At 46.9% G+C, this 21,055-nt stretch overlaps 2 protein-coding genes across 3 annotated transcripts in view; one reads left to right on the forward strand and one right to left on the reverse strand.

The window, feature by feature from the left end:
- WDR61 (WD repeat domain 61) overlaps positions 1-7,279 on the forward strand; it is a 20,251-nt gene extending 12,972 nt beyond the window's left edge. For both annotated transcript variants that reach the window (XM_013988982.2, XM_001927002.7), the window contains 3 exons: positions 1,483-1,575; positions 2,410-2,488; positions 5,002-7,279. In XM_013988982.2, coding sequence (XP_013844436.1) covers positions 1,483-1,575; positions 2,410-2,488; positions 5,002-5,091 — 262 coding nt within the window. In that variant the 3' untranslated portion in view covers positions 5,092-7,279. The remainder of the gene's footprint in view (positions 1-1,482; positions 1,576-2,409; positions 2,489-5,001) is intronic.
- DNAJA4 (DnaJ heat shock protein family (Hsp40) member A4) lies at positions 6,287-20,816 on the reverse strand (the record flags this gene model as incomplete). Its single annotated transcript, NM_214339.1, is given in 8 exon segments — positions 6,287-8,244; positions 8,337-8,437; positions 10,110-10,340; positions 11,476-11,703; positions 12,590-12,694; positions 14,441-14,621; positions 20,507-20,645; positions 20,795-20,816. Coding segments are annotated over 7 exon segments (1,194 nt in total). The 3' UTR covers positions 6,287-8,028.

Below are 21,055 nucleotides of genomic sequence, written 5' to 3' on the forward strand. Positions count from 1 at the left end.
TACAACTGCTGGCCTACACCACAGCAACACAGGATCCGAGCTGTGTCTGTGACCTACACCACAGCTCACAGCAGCGCTGGATTCCCAACCCATCGAGTGAAGCCAGAGATGGAACCACATCCTCATGACAGGAACTCACTAGCTGTCAGGTTTTTTAAGCCAGCTTGCAGCAGGTCTAGATGAGGGAGCTTTTTTGTTGTTGGTTTCTGACCCCAGGTATAGAAGTGAATTAATCTTTAGTTCGAGGCTGTTTTTCATTGTAACGCTTTGCAGGGCCCTTTCCCTTGTTGCTTTCCCCCATTTTTCTCAACCCCCGCTCCCGTCCCCCACTGAGGTCTCCTCTCCAAGGTGTTTGAATGTGTCTGTGATACTCTGACTTAGTACTGCAATCAGTGTGCCTCTGGTTCCTGGCTTTCACGTGTGGCATTCTGATCCCCTGGGTGCATACGGTACACTTCCCTGTGTCCCAGCAATGGCTGCCACAACCATGACCATCCACGTGCATGTCCTTTTATGGGCCTGTGTGAGTTTTTCAGGAGTTTAAACTTGGGAGCTTTGGGAGGATAAAAAGTCGTCAAGTAGACTGGCATTAGAACTGCAGTTTCTGGAATTAGAGCTGAATGAGGGTGTTTCAGTCCCCAGGGGAAGATGCCTCTCTCAAGTTGTGTCAGTAGCAGAGCCAGTATAAATAGTAGCAGGTCCTTAAGTATCCATCTTTCTTATCCATCCCCATATGGCAGATGAGGAACCCAAGCTGAGGTGGTAATTTGGCTAAGGTGCTAATACTGAAGGAAGACCTAGGACTTTCTGCCTTCTCAGTGGTCCCAGTGCTTTCCACTGAGGCCACCTCTCCTTGTACCTAAGTGAGGTCTGCTCCACTCCCTGGGATCTATTTTCAGGGGTGAACCTACTGACCTTAGTCATGTTTTAGGATTGTTCCCCCGCCATACATGATTTTGCTTTTGCTTTTTTAAAAAGTGAAAATGACTGTAGTCTTGTTCTAGGCTAGGTTAAAAATGGTTAAGCCACATCTGTTGTAAAGAGTACATCTTAATAGCTTCCTTGAACCTATGACACTGGCCCCATATAGAAAGGGTGCTGGGTGGGCAGGGGTCAGAGCCTGCTACTGTCCCGAGATGGCCTACTTGCCCCTGCTAGTTCTCTTTCCATCTTAGGAGTTGGCTTGCTGAGCCTTCTTTATTTTGAGCTTTTAAGCTCTGCTTGTTAAAGATTTATTTTTGGCTCTTGGTGGCATTGACATATTTGAAGTCAATGCCGTTGAAAAATGTGTTTCTGTAATATGTGATGCTTCTTCATTGAAAAGGGAATTTTTATACTAATACTGTCATTATAAGGATAGCAGATTTGGTCCAGTTAACTGGTCAGAGTTAAAAGTGAAGTGGAAAAGTATACCTTCCACTTCAGTGATTATATTCCAAAAGTTAACATCTCCATCTTTTGTGTGAAACTTTCCCATTTCAGACAACATGCCAACTTGGCTGGCACACTGAGTGGCCATGCATCCTGGGTGTTGAATGTTGCATTTTGTCCAGATGACACACACTTTGTTTCCAGGTACTTACTTATGATTCTTATCAGTTTCTAGAATGTTAGGAAAATTAAGATGGTTGTCTTGTATGAATTGCCTTAAAATTTGAAGATGGTGTGACTCTTTTTATTCAGGTAGCCCTTGTTTTCTGCAGTATTTTTTAGATTGTGAAGTTAAGTGTCTTTAGCTGAAACAAAGGTGGATTCTTTTGAGGGGCGGGGCGCACTCGTGGCATGTGAAAGTTCGAGGCTAGGGGTCAAATCAGAGCTGCAACTGTCAGCCCACACGACAGCCATAGCAACACCAGATCTGAGCCTTATCTGTAACCTACACCACAGCTCGTGGCAACGCCAGATCCTTAACAAACTGAGCGAGGCCAGCGATCAAACCCAAGTCCTCATGGATCCTAGTTGGATTCACTTCCACTGTACCACAATGAGAACTCAAAAGGTGAATTCTTTTAAGCGGTTCAGCTTTTAGTTTTTCCTCATAAATCTAGGCTTCTGCCTACATTAACTTAAGGGATACCTCTGTTCCAATAGTAATTTCAGATATGAAAATCTGTTCATAAAATGTTGGCTTTTAGACCCCAGTGTTGTTCAGGCCCAGAATGGCCAAGACAGTTGAAAAACAGGAGATAGATGGCTTAATAGCTTCCCTGTGACTGGGGACAGCCAACCAGTGATGCCAACATCTTTGGCCACCTTTTGGGGCCCTGGTTGACCACTTTTGCACACAGGCACCAAGGGGCCTCTGAAGGTAGATTGAGTTTAGGACTGTGGAATTTTCAATCAGATTTCTTTCAACTTCAAACTGGTCTAAAAACTTTCCTGATGCTAATGTTCCCTTTTTTAAAATAGTTCATCTGACAAAAGTGTAAAAGTTTGGGATGTTGGAACGAGGACATGTGTTCACACCTTCTTTGATCACCAGGATCAGGTATGGCATGATTAACATTTAAATTCCTTTGTCTTTGAATTGCTGACATTGACCACTGTGCCAAAACTCATAACCTTGCTGCTTGGGTTGTCAAGACTGGTTGACCCTCGAGGCTGAGCTATTCTGATTGGATGTCCAGCAGGCCATGTTCCTGTGCACACCCTCTAGGGTGCAGAGGCAGGAGATGTGCTGTCAGCCTAGCAACCCGCAGGGCGGGATGTCCCTGTATAGGCAGAAAACTTGCACTAGCCACACGCCTTTAAATACTTCTTTGAAAAATGCTGCAGCTGGTGCTTGGGGCATGCCTGGACCCTCTTCTGGGCACAGCTGGGCCATGGCTGGCTAGGGAAGGACCTACTTCCTCAGAAGCATCCGTTCCATTCCATAGCCATCAGTTTTCTCTTTTGGAGCTATCCAAGAAAGTAATGTGATTTTCTCCCCCCTTGGAATATAGTCAAGGGCAGATTTTTTTTTTATTTTATTTTATTTTTTGCTTTTTATTTCAGGGCTGCGTCTGTGGCATGTGAAGTTCCCAGGCTAGGGGTCAAATCAGAGCTGCAGCTGCCGGCCCACGCCACAGCCATAGCAATGCCAGGTTTGAGCTATGTCTTCAACCTACACTGCAGCTTTCGGCAATGCTGGATTCTTAACCCACTGAGCGAGGCCAGGGATGGAACCCGCATCCTCATGGATACTAGTCTGGTTGATAACCCGCTAAGCCACAATGGGCACTCCCCAGAAATTCTTCTAGTTTGTTTGGCTTTAGTGATATTGCTAACTTTTGTTTCAGTCTTTAAATTAGGGAAAATAGGCTCTGTTCTTACAGGAGTCTTCTTATCTTTGCCAAGATGAGTGTGAAATGGCAAAGGCATTCCAGTGCATTGCTTCTCAGTCTTTAACGTGCACAGGAATCCCTGGGCATCTGGTAAGAGTGCAAGTGCTGATTTAGTAGATCTCACCTGGGCCCAAGATTTTGGATTTCTCACGAGCTCCAGGTGAGGTCACTGCTGCTGGTTCCAACCACTCTGAGTAATAAGGGTCTTGGGGAAATAGTATAAAAAATAAAATGTCCTTGGCAGTTTTAAGTTGGCTTTTAATATTAATATATTTTGAATGTTATGATTCTCTCATAGATCCTCTTTGGAATGGAGCTTAAAGTTAACTAACAGTTGCTCGTGTTTTTTTACTATTTTTCTTTTTGTCTTTTCTAGGGTCGCTCCCGGGGCATACGGAGGTTCCCAAGCTAGGGGTCGAATCAGAGCTGTAGCCACAGGCCTACACCAGAACCACGGCAGCACCAGATCCAAGCCGCGTCTGCAACCTACACCACAGCTCACGGCAACGCTGGATCCTTAACCCACTGAGCAAGGCCAGGGATCGAACCCGCAACCTCATGGTTCCTAGTCGGATTTGTTAACCACTGCGCCACTACGGGAACTCCTGTTCATGTTTTTTTGCATTTAATCTTAAATTGTTGACAGTAAAGTTGGGGTTTGATCTTGTCATTCCACTTTTGGATTTAAACATTTTACTGAGGGAGTGAGTCCTGGCTAGTTGCTTTGCATGTGAGGGTCAGCATGGTGCTGTCCTCAGAGGAAGACATTTGAGGTGGCAATGAGGCCGTCACCTGGCCCCATCACAGCTCAGAAATCAGGGCTAGAACACCCAACTCGGGGAGGGGGACAGGCTGACCTGATGAAACTCCTACCACATCAATTCTGTCTGTGAAGGAGGTGTGAATTTGTTAATTTAACACATAGCAAATGAAATCAATGAATTGAGATGCCAAGTTGTCTAGCTCCTGGGGCCAAGCAGGCTCCATAGACCTCTAATAACAGATTGTGAATTAGGGGTGGCACAGGGAGGTGGGTGAGGAGCACAGTGCAAATAGGATAGTATTGGGGCCTTTTCTTTTCTGGAAGCATAAATGACAATCCATGCTGGACCTTTGTGGGTTCCATCTTCTCAACATTGGGTCACTTCCTAGATTGTGAATCTTGAAAGGTTTGTAGATAACTTGATTTGTATTTAAAAATGAGAGAGTTCCTGTCTTGGCTCAGTGGTTAACGAATCTGACTAGGAACCATGAGGTTGCAGGTTCGATCCCTGGCCTCGCTCAGGGGGTTAAGGATCCGGCGATGCCGTGAGCTATGGTGTGGGTTGCAGACACGGCTCAGATCTGGTGTTGCTGTGGCTCTGGTGTAGGCCGTCAGCAACAGCTCTAATTGGACCCCTAACCTGGGAACCTCCATATGCCGTGGGTGCAGCCGTAGAAAAGACAAAAAAATAATAAAAATGAAACTTTCTGGAGTACGGGAGGTAAGAAGTACAATAATTCAACAGCAGTAATAGAAGATGCCTAGTTAAAGGCCCCATTCTCACTGGTTCACAAAGCACGAGAACGTCCTCATCTCGGTATTTTTCTAGATTCAGTATAATGAGAATAGAGTAAGGAAAAAAATTCCATAAAGAATAAAGGCATTAGTAGAACTTTTTTTTCTTTTTATTTACAGGTCTGGGGAGTAAAATACAATGGAAATGGCTCAAAAATTGTGTCTGTTGGAGATGACCAGGAAATTCACATCTATGATTGTCCAATTTAAACGTCAAAGTCCTCCAGGCTAAAGCTGCAAAGAGAATGTATAGCTTGATCATGACATTCCTTACCTTTCTAACTTGTTTAAAAGAAGTATAGCATTTATTGTAGCAAAAACTTAAATTTTATAGAAACAGTATAAATCTTTTCATGTTTTATTGGAAATGCCGTTAATAGTTTAACATAAAGAACTCTTAATGCAAACATCTGCGTTCTTGAACATGCTTCTTTTTGATCTGCCCTCTTCCTGGTAGAACTGTGAGAGGAATGGGCATCATTATGTGAAAGCGGGTATCTGGCCTCGGCAATGAAGACATCCAGGCACTTACTGTGCTTTCCAGGGTAGAAATTCAGGCTCACTCTTCCAGGGCACAAGTCGTGCAGAAGCTGTGATAGGAAGCTAACCTATTTCAGAATAAGTCCTAAAGGAGACAGGACATTGACTGGGTGCGAACATTCTGTGGTCCTATCTGGGCATTCTCTTGACAGATTAAAAACGTGCCTTGCCCCACACCCTTTTTCACCCTATTAGTTTTAGAGAAGTCTTACTTGCTGGGTGGATACTGCTGCCTTAACAGTGTCTACAGGTTCCAGCCTGTACCTACTCTGGTTAACCTCCAGCCCTGCCTCCGTTATCCCGGAGTACCTGTTCCTCATTTCTTCTCAGCAGCCCACTTGAGACATGGTCTGCATGTGAATGGGAAAGGAGTAAGTAACTAAAACTCTGAAGCTTGTTGCTTTTTACTGATCCTAATTTCATATGCTTCATGTCAGGTCCCATGCCTTTCCTTCAAACTGTCCCCATAACCCTTTGCATCAAACTGTGCTCTTTACTGTAGCCCCTTGCTTCTCTCCTGCCTCTTGGCCTGGTTCACCCTCCTCTAACCACATAGCCCTTCCATTTCCTCTCTCTAGAAGGTTCCCTCCCTCAGACTTTCAGAGGTCTCATTGCTTTCAGGTAGTTGCTCAGGTGTCAGCTCCCAGTAGAGGCCTTCCCCTGGTCCCTTTCCCAATACTCTCCTTCTTCACTGCAGTCATCATTACCTGATGTTTGCATTTATCCCCCGTCCCCAAAGTATAAGCTTGATGAGTAGAAACTTCATTGTATCAACCAATATGAGGCAAACTGGCACTTAGCACTGTTCTTTGGAGCTCAAGAAAATGGAAGGGAAAAAAAAAAAAAAAAAAAGCCCAAAACCATCTGTCTCTCATACCAGCTTGATTTTAATTTTAAGCTGACAAATGTACAGGTGGCATAAATTTCAAGCAACACCCTCCAAATTCTATTACATGACAAGGAGCTGAATGTAATTTTGCCCCATCATCAACTAGACAGTAATTTTCTAGCAGTAATTTATTAGGAAGTCACAGCACAGAAACAAAACACCCTGGAGTTGTGGTCCATTTGTAAATTGATTTTCATATAGGCTTATTTGAAAGAATAGGTTTTATGTCTTTCCTGACTATTGGTCAAAGTGGGACAGGTAGGCTTTTTTATACCTTATTTGCGCAAATTGTGCCCACCCACTAGTCAGCAATCTTCTGCTGGAGACTGGTCCATCCTCTGGACCTACCTGCCATGGGTCTGATCTGCCCTTTGGCCCTCCTGGGGAGGTCCCTGGCCTCAGTCAAACTCTCAGGTACTGTATAACCAAGTAAGGGTGTATCTGAAAAGTGGCCTCTGCTTTAACCCAGCAGCTTAGAAGGCAGCAATTTTTCTTTGTGAGTATTGCGGGAAGGAAAGGAGTAGTGGCTAAAGGTTGAGGTAGCCCTAAATTTAAACTGTAGTCTACCTGCCAGAAAATTAATGACTCGTGTCCCTTCAAACAAGCTATCATTTACATGGCAGTCTATAGAGACTGCAGTCCAGAGTAGAGCTTTAGTTCTCACTAAATAAAACATTATCCCTTGAGCAGGAAGCCCTTTGTGATATGGCTGTGCAAGGAAAGGAACCATCCTTTGGAAGGGAGTTGAATCTGGGAGAATGAGGTGGGAAACACTGAGATGTTCTCTGCCTTTCCAGACCCTCAAGTCATCCAGGATCAGTGGTCAGACAGGGAAGCTGGCTGTGCCATGGGGCCGAACCACCAGCATTCTCCCAAGGCTTCTGTTGCTGCACTGAGGCTGCTGGGGACACGGATGGTTTCGTTTTCTTTACAAGTAAGCACTTTGGTGGGAGAGCACTGCAAAGGCTGTCAACAGAAGATAAAACAACAAACAGTGCAGGGGTCGCACACAAACATTTTATCAGCGTTTCATTTAAAACACTGGTTTGTCCTCACCACAAGGCTTGGAAGGTTCAGGAAGCTTCCAAGAGAGATGATCAGACACACTCACACCCTATTCCAAACATTCACGGGCACAGAACAGGAGGAACCAAGTTGGCCCTGCAGCCAAGTCCAATCCACAGATGTGCTTTTATTCTTGAGGAGAATCATCTAGATTTGGAAATGCCACATTAGCAGCCCTGAGATCATACCCTCATAATTTTGCCATGGGGGGCAGGGGGAGGCAAAGAGGCACGGAGCAAGAGATGAGCCAGTTCGCCCACTTCATGCCTGGAGGTTTGCTAGGGAGCTAAGTGCTGTTCACTGGGCTGTGCTTTATTGGTAGAAATGAATTATGGCAAAGCCACTAGAAGCACAAAGTGTCAGTGCGGTCACTGGTATCTCAGAAGTTTCCTGAAAATGTAAATGAACAGATTCCATATGCAGACTAGAAGTGATTTACACTTAAAACATTTAAATATAAATTAAGCTATAACTTAAGTTACAACCAAAAGAAAAACAAAAGAAAAACCAAAAAGACACTCAGCAGTTGAGAATGCTGAACACATACACAGGACACCCCAAACACGAGGCCATTAAAGCGATGCCATTTTCATTGTGCCAACTTTACATTCATCAGTGCTAGTCCAGCTGGGCCATGCTGCTCCGGGGCCCCCTCATGCCGTCTGGCACTGCACGCCGGCCCGGGGCCCGTCATCGTCCTCCTCGTAGGCCTCCCTGTGCTGGCGCCAGTTCTGCTCATTGGGATTAAACTCCTTCAGCTCCACCTGATCCATGTCGTCCGTTATCCTGACTTTCTGTCGAGGAGGGAGCAGAGCTTCCAGCTGGGGAAGCTTGTCTTGAGGAAGCCAGTGTTTTTCAGGAAAAATAACCTATAAAAGGTGAGGTGGGAAAGAGCAGTTGTTTCTTCCCTTCCCAACTAAAGCATTTAATAGGCCCACAAAAATAAAACACATGAACTTACTAAAAACTGTATGATCAGAGTCCCTTTCTCCAGGGGTGCTTTGTAGATGGGCATTCCTTCATTACGCACACATTTCAGGTCCCCGTGCTTTATCACCTCACCTGCCACAAAAAAGACTTACTTAGGAAAGAGGAAAATGGAGGGTGGCCTGGAGAGGTCAGGTCCCTGTTCCCGGGACAGACCCCAGCAGCCCCCCAGCAGCTGACCAAAGGCAGGGGTTACAGATCATCTGATTAGAACGATCCCCATCTGAGGACAGGGCAGGGTGGAAAGGGTGGAAGGGAGGGGATGCTGGCCCGCATGCTGGGCTCCAGCAGCAGGTCGAGGAGGAGGAAGCTGGCGCCTCCATCATAAGGTAGGTTGGCTTAAATGGAACCAGGAATCAAAACACTCAAGTCTGGGTAAACAGGGCCAAGACCCGTCAGTCTGTCTCTTCGGGTCACTACAAACACCCTTCCCGAGTGAAGGACAGTCTGGTCTTAACAGCCTCAAGCGGAGCATGGAGCAGGAAGTCCAGCCAGACCCTCCCTGGCAGGAGAACCAGCCTCTGGCTGGGGGGCCCACAAGGGGGCCACGGGCCGTCGCCCCACACCCTGAAGCTGGCTTGCGCTCGCTGCATCTTACATCTACACTTTTCCTGCACTTTTTCAGAAGGCATCATGGGAGTCTCGCCCCTAGAGCTTTTGGTTCTCCCCAAAATCTAAAAATATTTCCTTCCAAACATGAAAAGGCAAGGGATAAAAAATATGCTCTTCAGCTCAGTAATGAAAATGGACAAAGAAGGAAAGCAATGTTCATAAGAAGTGGGGTCAGGGGAGCTAAACACTCATTGATTCAGCATCCCACTACCCTGGATGAACTCGCCCAGAAGGAAATCTTTTTAAAGTAGCTCATAGGAGTTTTTAAATAAAGTGTGTGGAGGACTCTTTCCTTGGCAGTCAAGTGCTGTGACTCACACGTGGCCCTCGGAGCCACTGACTGCAAAACTGGGGCCCCTTAGCTAAAAGGCCCCAGGCTGCTGGGCTTGTTAGGTTCTTTATTTTGTTTGTAATCGTTTTTCTGTCTCTTTGTTCCTATCAGGTGTCACCACTCGCCCTCTGCACAACTTCTCATGCTTTTGCTTCTAACTCACTGGGGGCAGGGAAACGGTGGGACCAAGCGTGGCCAACCACATGTGAGAGAAAGAGTGAGTCAGCTCTCCGGGAGGTACATAGCTGCCTTCAATCTCCTGATTCTGGCAGCCTGAGCCCTGAGGCTGTTGAGAACCCTTCTGGTCCAGAGGCAGCTCCCTCCATCTTTCGTAGGTGTATGCAGGCAGGCAGTTCTGTGGAAGCCGCCAAGGATAAGCTGGCAAGCAATGTCTTTTCAGAAAAATTCGATTTTAAAATGTCTCTCCCATGTAACAATACAGAGGCTAGAGAAACATGGATGAATCAGCACACATAACCATCTGACAGAAGAACACCTATTATCAGCTGTGTTTTCTTACTACACAGAAGTTAATTGTTTAAACATGTAAGTTAAATTGGCAGGTTCCAGTTTTAGATCCCTAAGATGCCTGTTGGAGGTTCTCTACTCAAGCTCTGAATTTTTTTCCTAGGAGACTCACAAAATTCTCAAGAGTCTTTTAGTGATGACTTTAAATTTAGAGAAAATCAAGTCACACTTCACTTGCGCAACAGCAGTCAGTCCTGAATGTGAAACCAGGCTAAGCTGTACTACAAAGCCAAACGTGCAGAACAACTACAACAGAACACACATTTGAAACATTACCTGATTTGGATGTAATAACAAGGACTCGATCATCCAGTGTTTTTATCGTCTTCTTGAAGCCACACAGGGCTTCACAAAGCTGAATTTTCATTTTCATGATCAAGTCATGGCCTCGTCTCTGAAAGACACTATGATCCTTCTGATCAAGCACAATTATGACATCACCAGGCTCCAGCTCAGGCTCCTGATCTCCTTCTCCATGAAACAGTATCTTTTGCCCATCTTTCATACCTATGAAACATCATCCCTTTCTGATTAGCCATTTCTCTTAAAAACCATACTTTCAACAAAGCTTTTGAAGAAGGCACACAGAGCCCTTTGGGGCTTCTTTATTCATCAAACCTCCCCACTTTGTGCAGGCATGGGGCTGGGAGTGCTGGCTGGGATTAACATTGAGAGGCCTCAGCCAAGCATGCAGCAGGGCGAGTGGGAAAAGAGGCCATCACATCACAAGTTCACCAGACACTCCTGCCTGCCCAGGCCCTGGAAAGTGACAGGTGATGCTTCTCTGCAAGCATGAGGTCACCACCCACAACACGCACACAGTGCTCAACTCTGGGGATCTTCTAATAAGTCACTGTGTACACACGGGCACAGGGTTATTAAATCCTTCAACCCGTGTTGGTTTGGGTGTTGGATTATGTACTTTGGTCTCCTCTCTCATGGCTATATTCGATGGATTAGAAAGTCACAGGATAGGAGTTCCCTCTGGGGTACAGCAGTTAAGGATCCCAATTGCTGCAGCTACAGCATAGGTCACAGCTGCACCTTGGATTTGATCCCTGGCCCGGGAACTTCCATATACCATGGGTACGGCTATTAAAAAGAAAGAACAGAAAAGACAGAAAGTCACAGAATAATCAGGGGAACATGTCAGAGCGGAAAAAGATCTTAAAATGATAGCCCCAGGCAAAATGAATAGCAGGGGGACGACACTGGATTTGAAAGACTGCTGCAACAGAGGGGGAAGTGTGGCGAAAAGGGACACGTAACTACGAAGACTTACTTAAGTTCTTATTAGCCAATGTGGACAAAAGCCATTAGGAAGAGCCCTCCAAATGGTTCTAAAGGAATGGTTTGAAAACAGCACAAAAAGGGTTTAACCAAAATCAAGGTCAAGTGACTTCCAGAGCATTAGAAAACCTTTAAAAAAAGGTTTTTTTATCTCAAAGAAGCAGACCTCTGCATGAAAACCTTGGCTCGTGACACGGATGGAAATAAAGGCGAGGGAAGAGGCCTTGGAAGGTAGAAGGATTGATGGCAGGCTCTAATCTGTGAGCTCATTTCCCTGATCCCTGCATGCCCCACCATCAGCCCCTGAGCAGCATTCCCACCAGCGGGGGGCTCCTGAGCTGTGCAGCCTCACCTTTCTCCACGTGCACCTCAATGATCTTCTTCTCCCGGATGACCTTGGCACCACTGCAGTTTTCGCAGCGGTCCTTGGGGTTGATGCGCTCGCCCTGGCCCTTGCACTCGATGCACACAGTCTGGATCTGCTGCACCATGCCTGGCCCTATCTGCTGGATGTGAATCTGCATCCCTCGCCCCTTGCACACAGGGCACTTCTCCACAGATCCCTTCTTCCCGCCAACGCCTGCGGGGAGACAAGAACCAGGGTGTGCTCTTCCCTTCGAAGCACCTCGGCTGGGTGCCACCATAGAAAGGTAATGAGCCATGACATTGGACACTGGGGTTTTAATTCTATTTACAATCATGAAAAGCCATGTGGAAGAGTCTGGATGACTCTAGCCCAGCAGACAATATCCAGACGTTAACAAGTGATCACAAACATTTGTGGTTTTGGCTGTGCCAAGACAAATTCATTGCTTTAGCTCCACCAACTAGTTTTCTTCCCCCATGGAAAGAAAAACACCCATGCCTACACATGACTGGTGGAGCTTGGAGAACACAGCACTGTCCATAAGGGTGGCTACCCAGCTCAGGCTACTTCTCTGTGGGGCAATGTGGGATAAAGTCACCACATCTGACTTTTCTTGAAAAATCAGATTTTAAAAAATTACGTTAATTACATTTAAGTCAAGGATCAGTAAACTATGGCCAGCTGCCAGGTTTTGTAAATAAAGCTTTACTGGAAGATAGATACACATCATGTTTGCTTACTGACTATGGCTGCTTTTGCACCAAGAGCTGTACAGGTATGAGGAGACTGAATGACCCACAAAGCCCAAAATACTTACTGTCTGGCCTTTTTCAGCAAAAGTTTGCTGACCCCTAGGTTGGGTGAGCTGTCTTGACTTTTATATTTTTAAAATAATTATCAACATTAAATAAATGTGCAGTCCAAATAAAAAATGCACAGGGCCAAATAAAACAGCTTTGGCCCTCAGGCTCCCCGTCTATAATCTCTGGCCCTCACATTTGAAAAGATAAATTATTTTTCTCTAACTATAAAACAATAAGGACTGTTTCCAGATCTAAGGGATCAGAACTATGAGATTCATTCAAAAATTAGTTCTTACCTTCACATTTCTCACAAATTACATTTTTCTGGAGAGCCAATTTCTTTGTGACTCCATTATATAAATCTTCAAGAGTTACAGACAACTGATGTACAACATTCTTGCCTTGCCAAAGGGATTTATAAAAAATAATTAGTAATACTGTAGTAAAAATACCACTGTATTAAATACCACCCACATGACAGTTAAATGAAGTCTCCAGAGACTCAAAACTACCCATGTATTCACTCCCTTCCCTGCAGCAAGTAGTGCTTCTGTTACACCTGGCCCATCTTTCTGGCCCTCTATCAATATGAGAATTAATACCCTTTCCAGCTATGAGCTAATTAATCATTTATAGATGTCAACAAAAAGGCATTCCACCTTTATTTTCTAAGAACAAATCTGAGAACGAGAGATCAGTGAGAAAACCTAGACAGTGTCAACCAATGAAACTGGTTAACTAGGTTCTCCCCCAGAAAGGAGCCCTCTCCTTACAGATAATGCATGAAGTGGGTCTCTGGACCTTTAAGTGAAACTCGTCCTTAAGCATAACGCCCTTTACTTGGTGAGCCCTTCTATGACTCGTGGCCAAGTGGGAACTCTTTCATCTGTAGAAATCTTGTCTGTGCACCCAGGACAGTGGGCCTTTCATCGTCAGGGTGGGAGTCTGCTGGCTGTGGCGCCATGCCAACCTGTCAGGATCCACAGTATCAGGTCCCTCTCTGCTGCCCGGAGGCTCTTGTGATCACTGAGATGAGCTGTCCTTGTTCACTGGCTGTCAACTTTGTGAGATGACTTAATTAAGAGTGTGAAGTTGTTCATCTCAAGACAATAAGAGAGTTGGGCAAGAGGATGCCCAAGGTGTTAATCACATCCACACTGTCAACTATGCGAGCAGGCAACATACCCAGACAACAGGGTCAGGATTTTCTCCTAATAAACACTTGGTGATTTTCAGCACACCATATTCACAGAATTGACAGCCACGCTTTTCAAAGATCAAAGATCAATTATAATGTGAGAACAACTACCGCTTTTTTATCCAGGGGCCTCTTATTGACCCAAACCACCTTTCCTAACCCCCAGTACAGAGCTTATCTCTTTTGACTTCGTCCAGGATGGGTTATCTATGTGGTTTTGAGGTCCAAAGCACAGTATTAACTATAAACCAGACAGGGGCAGGGGGCTATGAGAGACCACTGGTAACACTCAGAGGTGATGGTCCAGCCTGGCAGGAGGTAAAAAGTAGAAAACTTAGGAAGAGCAAACCCTAGACCTCAAAAACAGAGGCCTGGGGCCACTGCTAGTTCCTCATTCACCCATCAGTCCTAATGCATTCTGAAGAGAGTGGCAAGGTAGTTTCTTTCACAAAAATATTCGATCAAGGAGTAAATTTTGTTACCTAGAAAAATCTCCTAAGCACACTGCCACACTGCCCATGGCAGAGCACCAGCCAGAAACAGCCCACGGGCCCTGGCCCAGGTCCAGAGCATGGGGAGGAGGGTGGCAGGAGGGGAGAAAAGCACTCTCGGCAGAGGCATCCCAATAACCATGGGAGGTGCCATTTATGTCCCTTAGGACATTTGGGAAGGTGACCCCAACAAAAGAGAAAAAGAGGCCCCGATGAACTGGGCCTTCCTTTTTCCTCACCACCATCTGCTTCTTTATATGTGGTGTTTGGAGGGTGTCAGGCAATTAACTGCTAGATGCACTAAGAGATTCTTAGATTCTAGACAAGTGATGAACTAGGTAAAGCTAATGATGGCCAAACATGACAACCACACCCTTTTAAGGCATGATCCATCCTGATTCCAATAACATGTACAATTTGGAAACTATAACTTGCTTAAAGTTTTTCAAAGCACGTACCTCTTCTCTCTCTAGCCATCCGTCCTCCGCCACCAAAGAACATGTCGAAGATGTCCATGGGGGAAGAGAAGCTGGGGCTGCCTGAGCCTCCTTCCTTAATCGCCTGCTCGCCACCCTGGTCATAAATGTCCCTTTTCTTTGGATCTGAAAGTACTTCATATGCCTGGGATATGAGCTTAAACTTTAAAAGAAAAAAGAGATGAGAGAGAGAGGAGGTTTGAGTTGTTTATGAAGCAAAGATACCACATCAATGCAGTGACAGAGGCATTCTGCACCCAACCCCCCCAATCACTGGTGGGTCTGTAAGCTATCTGGAACCTGACTTTTTTTTTTTTTTTTTTTTTTTTTTTTTGTCTTGTTGTCTTTTCTAGGGCCGCACCTGCAACATACAGAGGTTCCCAGGCTAGGGGTCAAATCAGAGCTGCAGCTGCCGATCTATACCACAGCCACAGCAAGGCCAGATCCGAGCCCCGTCTGCGACCTACACCACAGCTCATGGCAATGCCAGATCCTTAACTGAGCAAGGCCAGGGATCAAACCTGAAGCCCCATGGTTCCTAGTCAGGTTTGTTAACCACTACGCCATGACGGGAACTCCTGGAACCTGACCTTTCCATTTACTCCCCTTGCAGAGAGGGAAACACAGGGCATATATTGTTAAGCAGTGAGTGGCAGGGCGGCTGCAGAGAAGAAGAGAGAGAGGGGTAGGAAGGAAAGTTTCTCCTCAGGCTGCTCCCAACCGGAAGAAGGGGAGCAGAGGTAGGCTGCATTGGGACCAGCCAGGGCTTAAGCTACAACCAGGTAAAGCCCAGGACTCCCGGGTGCTCCTTCTGGCTTTCTAGCTCAGGAGGGCTGCTTTCCTAGTTTACTAGCGTGAAATTCAACTACTCACATCTTGTGAGGGCCTATCTGTATGCAGCTTGCAGACACTGTGCACAAACCTGTCCTGATCTCCCAAAATCCTGCCCCTCCCACAGTCTCTCCCATATCTCACTGGCAATGCCAAAACCTCATTTCCTCTCCCTCACATCTTATCTGTCAATAGATTCTTCTGGTGCTACCTTCAAATGTCTATTTCCACCAAGACAGACAAAATACCATATGTGTGACACTCCTGCCAGAAATGTATCCTGGACTCCAACTGTAAGAAAACAATCAGGAAATCCAAATTGAAGGACATTTCTGCAAAACTAAAAAATAGGAAAACTAAATGCGATGTGTGACCCACGATTGGATCCTGGATTGGATCCTGCACTGGGGGAAAATGGCTACAAAGAACATTGGAAAAACTGTGAAAATAGGAATTTTTTTTCTTAATGTTAAAGTTCTTAAATTTGCTAACTGTACTACGATTATGTACAAGATGTTTTTTTCCCTAGGAGAAACATTTTGGGCTGAAAAGTTATGACGTACGTGACTTACTCTCAAAAGCTTCAGCAGGGAGTTCCCGTCATGGCTCAGTGGTTAACGAATCCAACTAGGAACCATGAGGTTGAGGGTTCAATCCCTGGCCTCGCTCAGTGGGCTGGGGATCCAGCATTGCCGTGAGCTGTGGTGTAGGTCGCAGACATGGCTCGAATCTGACGTTGCTGTGGCTGTGGTGTAGACTGGCGGCTACAGCTCCAATCAGACCCCTAGCCTGGGAACCTCCATATGCCTTGAGAGGGGCCCTAGAAAAGGCAAAAAGACGAGACCAAAAAAAAAAAGCTTTAGCAAATAATAATAAGAGATAGGGAAAGCAAATGTAGTGATATATATTTACAACTGATGAAGTTTATTGTACCACTCTCATTTCTTCCGTAGGTATGCGGACGTTTTCAAAATAAAATCAGAACACTATAAAATATCCAAAACCCATCCCTTACCACCACCACCTCCGCCCTGGAGGAGGCAACCATCTTTGGCCTGGATTACCATATAACCTCCTCAATGGTCTCCATCTCCTGCCCTTACCCAGCTTTCAGTCTTTTCTCCGCACAGCAGCCAGCAGGAGCCTACTAATCATGTTAACCCTTTGCCCCAAGTCCCCCAAGGGTGCCAATTTCACCTGGAATAAAAGCCAGTTCTTCTTCTGATCTACAAGCCCAATCTGACACCTCTGCCTCCATCTCCCCACAATCTGCTCTAGCTCCTGGCTGTTCCCCAACAGCAGAGCACTTATTGCTGGGACTGTGTCCCCCATTGCAGTGTCAGCTCCATGAGGACAGGGAGCTAGGTCAGCTCTGTCCAAACCTAGAATGCTGGTTGGCACATGGAAGGTATTTGGTACATATTTGTTGGATGGATGGCTTGATTCTGGGAAATGAGAAATGAGTACATGAGATAGGGTCTTGGCCCTCCAGAAGTATGGTTTAGTCTGTAAGAAAGATATCAATAAATATATCCTATAATGCAGCTGGCTCCAGAAAATATACAGAAAAGGGGGGGTGCTTTGAAGATACAAATATGGAAACTGACAGAGAAATTAGGTTTTCTCAATCCCTCATAGAGATCTAATAATAAATGATAGCCAATAAATACTAGCTAACAAATAACTAGGCAATGTTAAATAATTGGCTTAGAGACATCCGATTCATATTCAAGGGTAATTAGGTCTTTTGGTATGTTGAGTTTCATGCCATTTCTGTAAAGAAGCAGGTATTATTCACTACAACCCCTTTTCACAGCAGAAAAGTAAGGTGAAGGGACGAGGGGCCTGGTAGAGATCAGAAAGCAACCCGGAGAGTTGCCCTGGGAGAGTTTCTGGACTCATCTGTACTAGGCTCATGCTTCATTAGAGTGTCCACTGGAAACACTCACAAAATACTCAGGCTACCTGAAAGACACCCGGACTTATGAGGAATCTAAAAAGGAAAAGGAATGCCCTGTCACTTGGGGCATTCAATCAGAGGCCAGATCTCACACGGGAGGAGGATCCTGCCACCGCTGGGGTCCCAGGTTTCCAGAGGCTAATTCAGCTCCCTGCCTGACCCCCGTCTCACTGTTGGAGATTAGTACTCTGACAGGCTCATCTTCCAGACTGTAATAACTTGCCTTGGGACCTTTAATGAGATTAACATGCAACTGGAAAAATAGCTTTGGAGACTATGTGGCAACCTGGAAAAGTATTTATGATAAAATGTATGATAAGGTGAGGAGAAAAAAACTATGTACCATGATGACCATGTACAACCACCCTGGAAAATGCCTGGAAAGAAGCACAGGGACAGCAGTTAGGCTCGGTCCATTTTCCCCAATATTCTGAAATGTTCTGCACTGTTATGCTCCCTCTTATGATTTTTTAACTTAAAAATCTATCATTAAAACTAAGAGGTACGGAGTTCCCGTCGTGGCGCAGTGGTTAACGAATCCGACTAGGAACCATGAGGTTGCGGGTTCGGTCCCTGCCCTTGCCCAGTGGGTTAACGATCCGGCGTTGCCGTGAGCTGTGGTGTAGGTTGCAGACACGGCTCGGATCCCGCGTTGCTGTGGCTCTGGCGTAGGCTGGTGGCTACAGCTCCGATTCAACCCCTAGCCTGGGAACCTCCATATGCCGCGGGAACGGCCCAAGAAATAGCAACAACAACAACAAAAAGACAAAAAAAAAAAAAAAAAAAAAAACTAAGAGGTACAGTGAAATCAGCCAAAAGATCAAATTCATCTCAAAGGCCAGCTGGGGTTAACAGCCAAGACTACACCCCCTCTATCACTGCCCCTGAAAAGCACTTGCTCACAGACCCACTGCCTGTGTGTCTTTCAGAAAACCAGCCGCAGAAAAGTAGAGACTCCATGCAGAGCACCTGACAACAAACACAGGCTGCCCAATGCTTAGCAACACAGGACAACAGGGCACAAAACAAAGACCAACACCCCAACAGCCTTCTCAGTTGTCTCGGAGCAAGACTGGCTTAGTCTATTTTTGAAGAGACGTTAATATAATGACAAACTTGGAGGAAAAAAATAAAAAGGTTCTACCGATGACAGGTAAAAGTGGACAAGAACTACACACAGACTGGCGCAAAAAGAAAAGGCCTACACAGGGTGCCCAGCACATAGTAGGACCAGAAAGGAAGTATCTAGTGAACGAATGATGAATAAATGAGTCCTCCCCTGAACGTCACAGCAGAGTTTCTATGAACTGTGTTCCCAGTCACTTTCATTTCTGGGGAATACCGGCAGCAAACAAGGAATCATAATTCAAGGATAAGGACCAGGTCAGTGGTTCAGCCTACGGTCAAAGGCAGTCTCCAGGAAGAAGTTTTAGTTGATAACTAAAGGGTTTTCTCCCTTCATGGGAGGTAGGGAGGGACAAGTATTCCTGGTGTGGAAACATCACAGAACCCCTGACTCCTAAGCTGAAAAGGACCGTGTCAGACACTTCAAGAGCCTTACTAATATGACACTGAAATTCAGTACTTGACTATAAATATTAGTCTGAAACCAACCAACTAACCCCGTTCATTCCAGCATATGCAGGGCAACACCTACAGATACGTAGAACAGGTTAAGTCCAATTTAAAAAAAAGCTTCAGAACACCAAGGGCAGACTCACTCCAACTGCAGGCGCACAGCCATGACTTGCTCTTGGAGAGTGCTCTGAGACGTGCCCTGAAACCAGGGTCAGAAGGCTTTCCCACACGCTGCCCCTGAAACGTGAAATGAGAAGCCTGGGTGTGTGCTCCTTAAAGGAGATTCTCAGAAACAGCCTATGATGAATTTAGGGAGCACATCTATGAATCACCAACACCACGTAGAAAGCCAGTGACTTTAAAAGCTACAGTAAGCCACCTAAATATAGATGAGACAGAGCACAAGTAACAGACAAATGGTCTTACAGGAAAGCATTTTAAACTTGTCACAGCCATACTAGGCACATGTAGCTAAATATAAACCTTCCATCACTGTTGCCACCCAGCCAACCTTAGGCGGCTTTCTCCAGCTTGGAATAGCTAACAGAGACAGGTATTTCGATACAGGGTCCATTTCCACAGGTCTAAATGTTAGATGGGTGATCTGTGGCTTCAAAAGCCACCTGCGTGTCATTGCTCTCAGCTACTATACAAAAGCCCCACCTCCCAACAACCATCTAGGATAGATAATCCGAAGTTTTATAAGAAAATAGCAAGAAGTCAAAGGAGGAGTGAGAAGGCCAACAAGCTTTCCCTAGGATCAATGCCTGATCTTCCTAGTCGTCTATTCAGGTGCAGAATGAGCCTCCTTGGGCATAAAAAAGCAGCTTGACTCTTCCTTTGAACAGGATGAAAAGTTTAATTCAGGCCTCCGCTGTGCAAAGCATTTTTCAGCCTATTATTGGTACTGAGGATCAATTATGGGTCGTTTGCCACAGAAAATCCGGACTGTTCACTTAAAATGATGTGTCAGATTAAAGATCTCCGTGTCCCTCTTTAATAAAGAAAAATGCGATTAATCAATGTCTGACAACCTTTATCAGGCAGAAGACCGGCCCCCAGGACAAATCCAGTCCAGCCATTCTCAAGAAGGACACCGGGTTTGTCCAAGGTACCAGCTCAGACGAAAAGAAACTCATCTCTAGGGCTTACGCATCAACAGGGAATATGAGCACAAAAATAATCCAATCCTGGTCATTCGCAGCAAGTAACCAACTTCGGGTCACGCGTGCCTCAGTTTCCCGGCTGGCTGCCTCTCCTGTAAGGAATGCCCGCACATCCTATGAGAACTGGGGTCCCGCGTTTCAGTCCCAGCCCTTCTTGGCGTTCGGAGGGGCCCCCTGAACACTCGTGGAGCGAACGGAGGATGAATGGGCTGCACAGGGGATCACGAGGGGCCCCGGTGCCTCCCCCCACCGCCTGCTCTCGCCGGGCGAGGGGCGGGCGCTTGACAAAGTGCCCTCCACCTGACCGCGCCGCGCCCCCTCGGCCTCGGGCCACCCTCGGCTCGGCCCGGCCCCGCTGCGGGGTGCGCGGCGCCTGGCGACCGCCTCACCAACAAATGCGGCTCGGGTTCCCCACCGACTTCAATAATTCACAGCCCCCGAGCTCCCGGGCTGAATAATTGACGGCGGGCCCCGCGCGAGCCCGGCCCGCACCGCCCCGAGCCCGGCCCGCACCTTCTCGCCCTCATCCGGGTTCTTGTCCGGGTGGTACTTCAGCGCCAGCTTCCGATAGGCCTTCTTGATCTCCTCCGGGGAGGCGCTGGGCTTCACCCCCAGGATGTCATAGTACTGGGTCTCCTTCACCATCTTGTCTCTGCGGGGCGGGGCGGGCAGGACGGTCAGTGCGCCCCGAACGCCCCCGTCGGGCCTCTGGCCCGCGCCCCCGCTGCCCGCCCGCGCGTCACGGTCACGGGCGCCGCCGCCCGAACCTCCCGCCCGCCCGCCAGCCCGCGCCGGGCCGACCTCCGCGCCCGGCACCGCCGCACTCGAGCCGCCGCCTCCTCCGCGGCGGGTTTTATTCGGCGCCGGCGGAAGGTTCCACAAGGAGACAGTGACGCCACAAAGACCCAGAAGCTTCGCGGAGGTTCCGGCGGCGCCCGGGGCTGCGGGCTAGCGCGCCGCGGAGAGTACGCGGCAGGGACCCCGACGCCCCAGCTCACCCGGTGTCTTCGGCCCCCTGCTCCTCCGGCCGCCCGTCTGACTCCCCGGAGCTCCAATTCTGGC

This window comes from Sus scrofa, chromosome 7 (genome assembly GCF_000003025.6).
Source record: "Sus scrofa isolate TJ Tabasco breed Duroc chromosome 7, Sscrofa11.1, whole genome shotgun sequence".
NCBI classification, from domain to species: Eukaryota; Metazoa; Chordata; class Mammalia; order Artiodactyla; family Suidae; genus Sus; species Sus scrofa.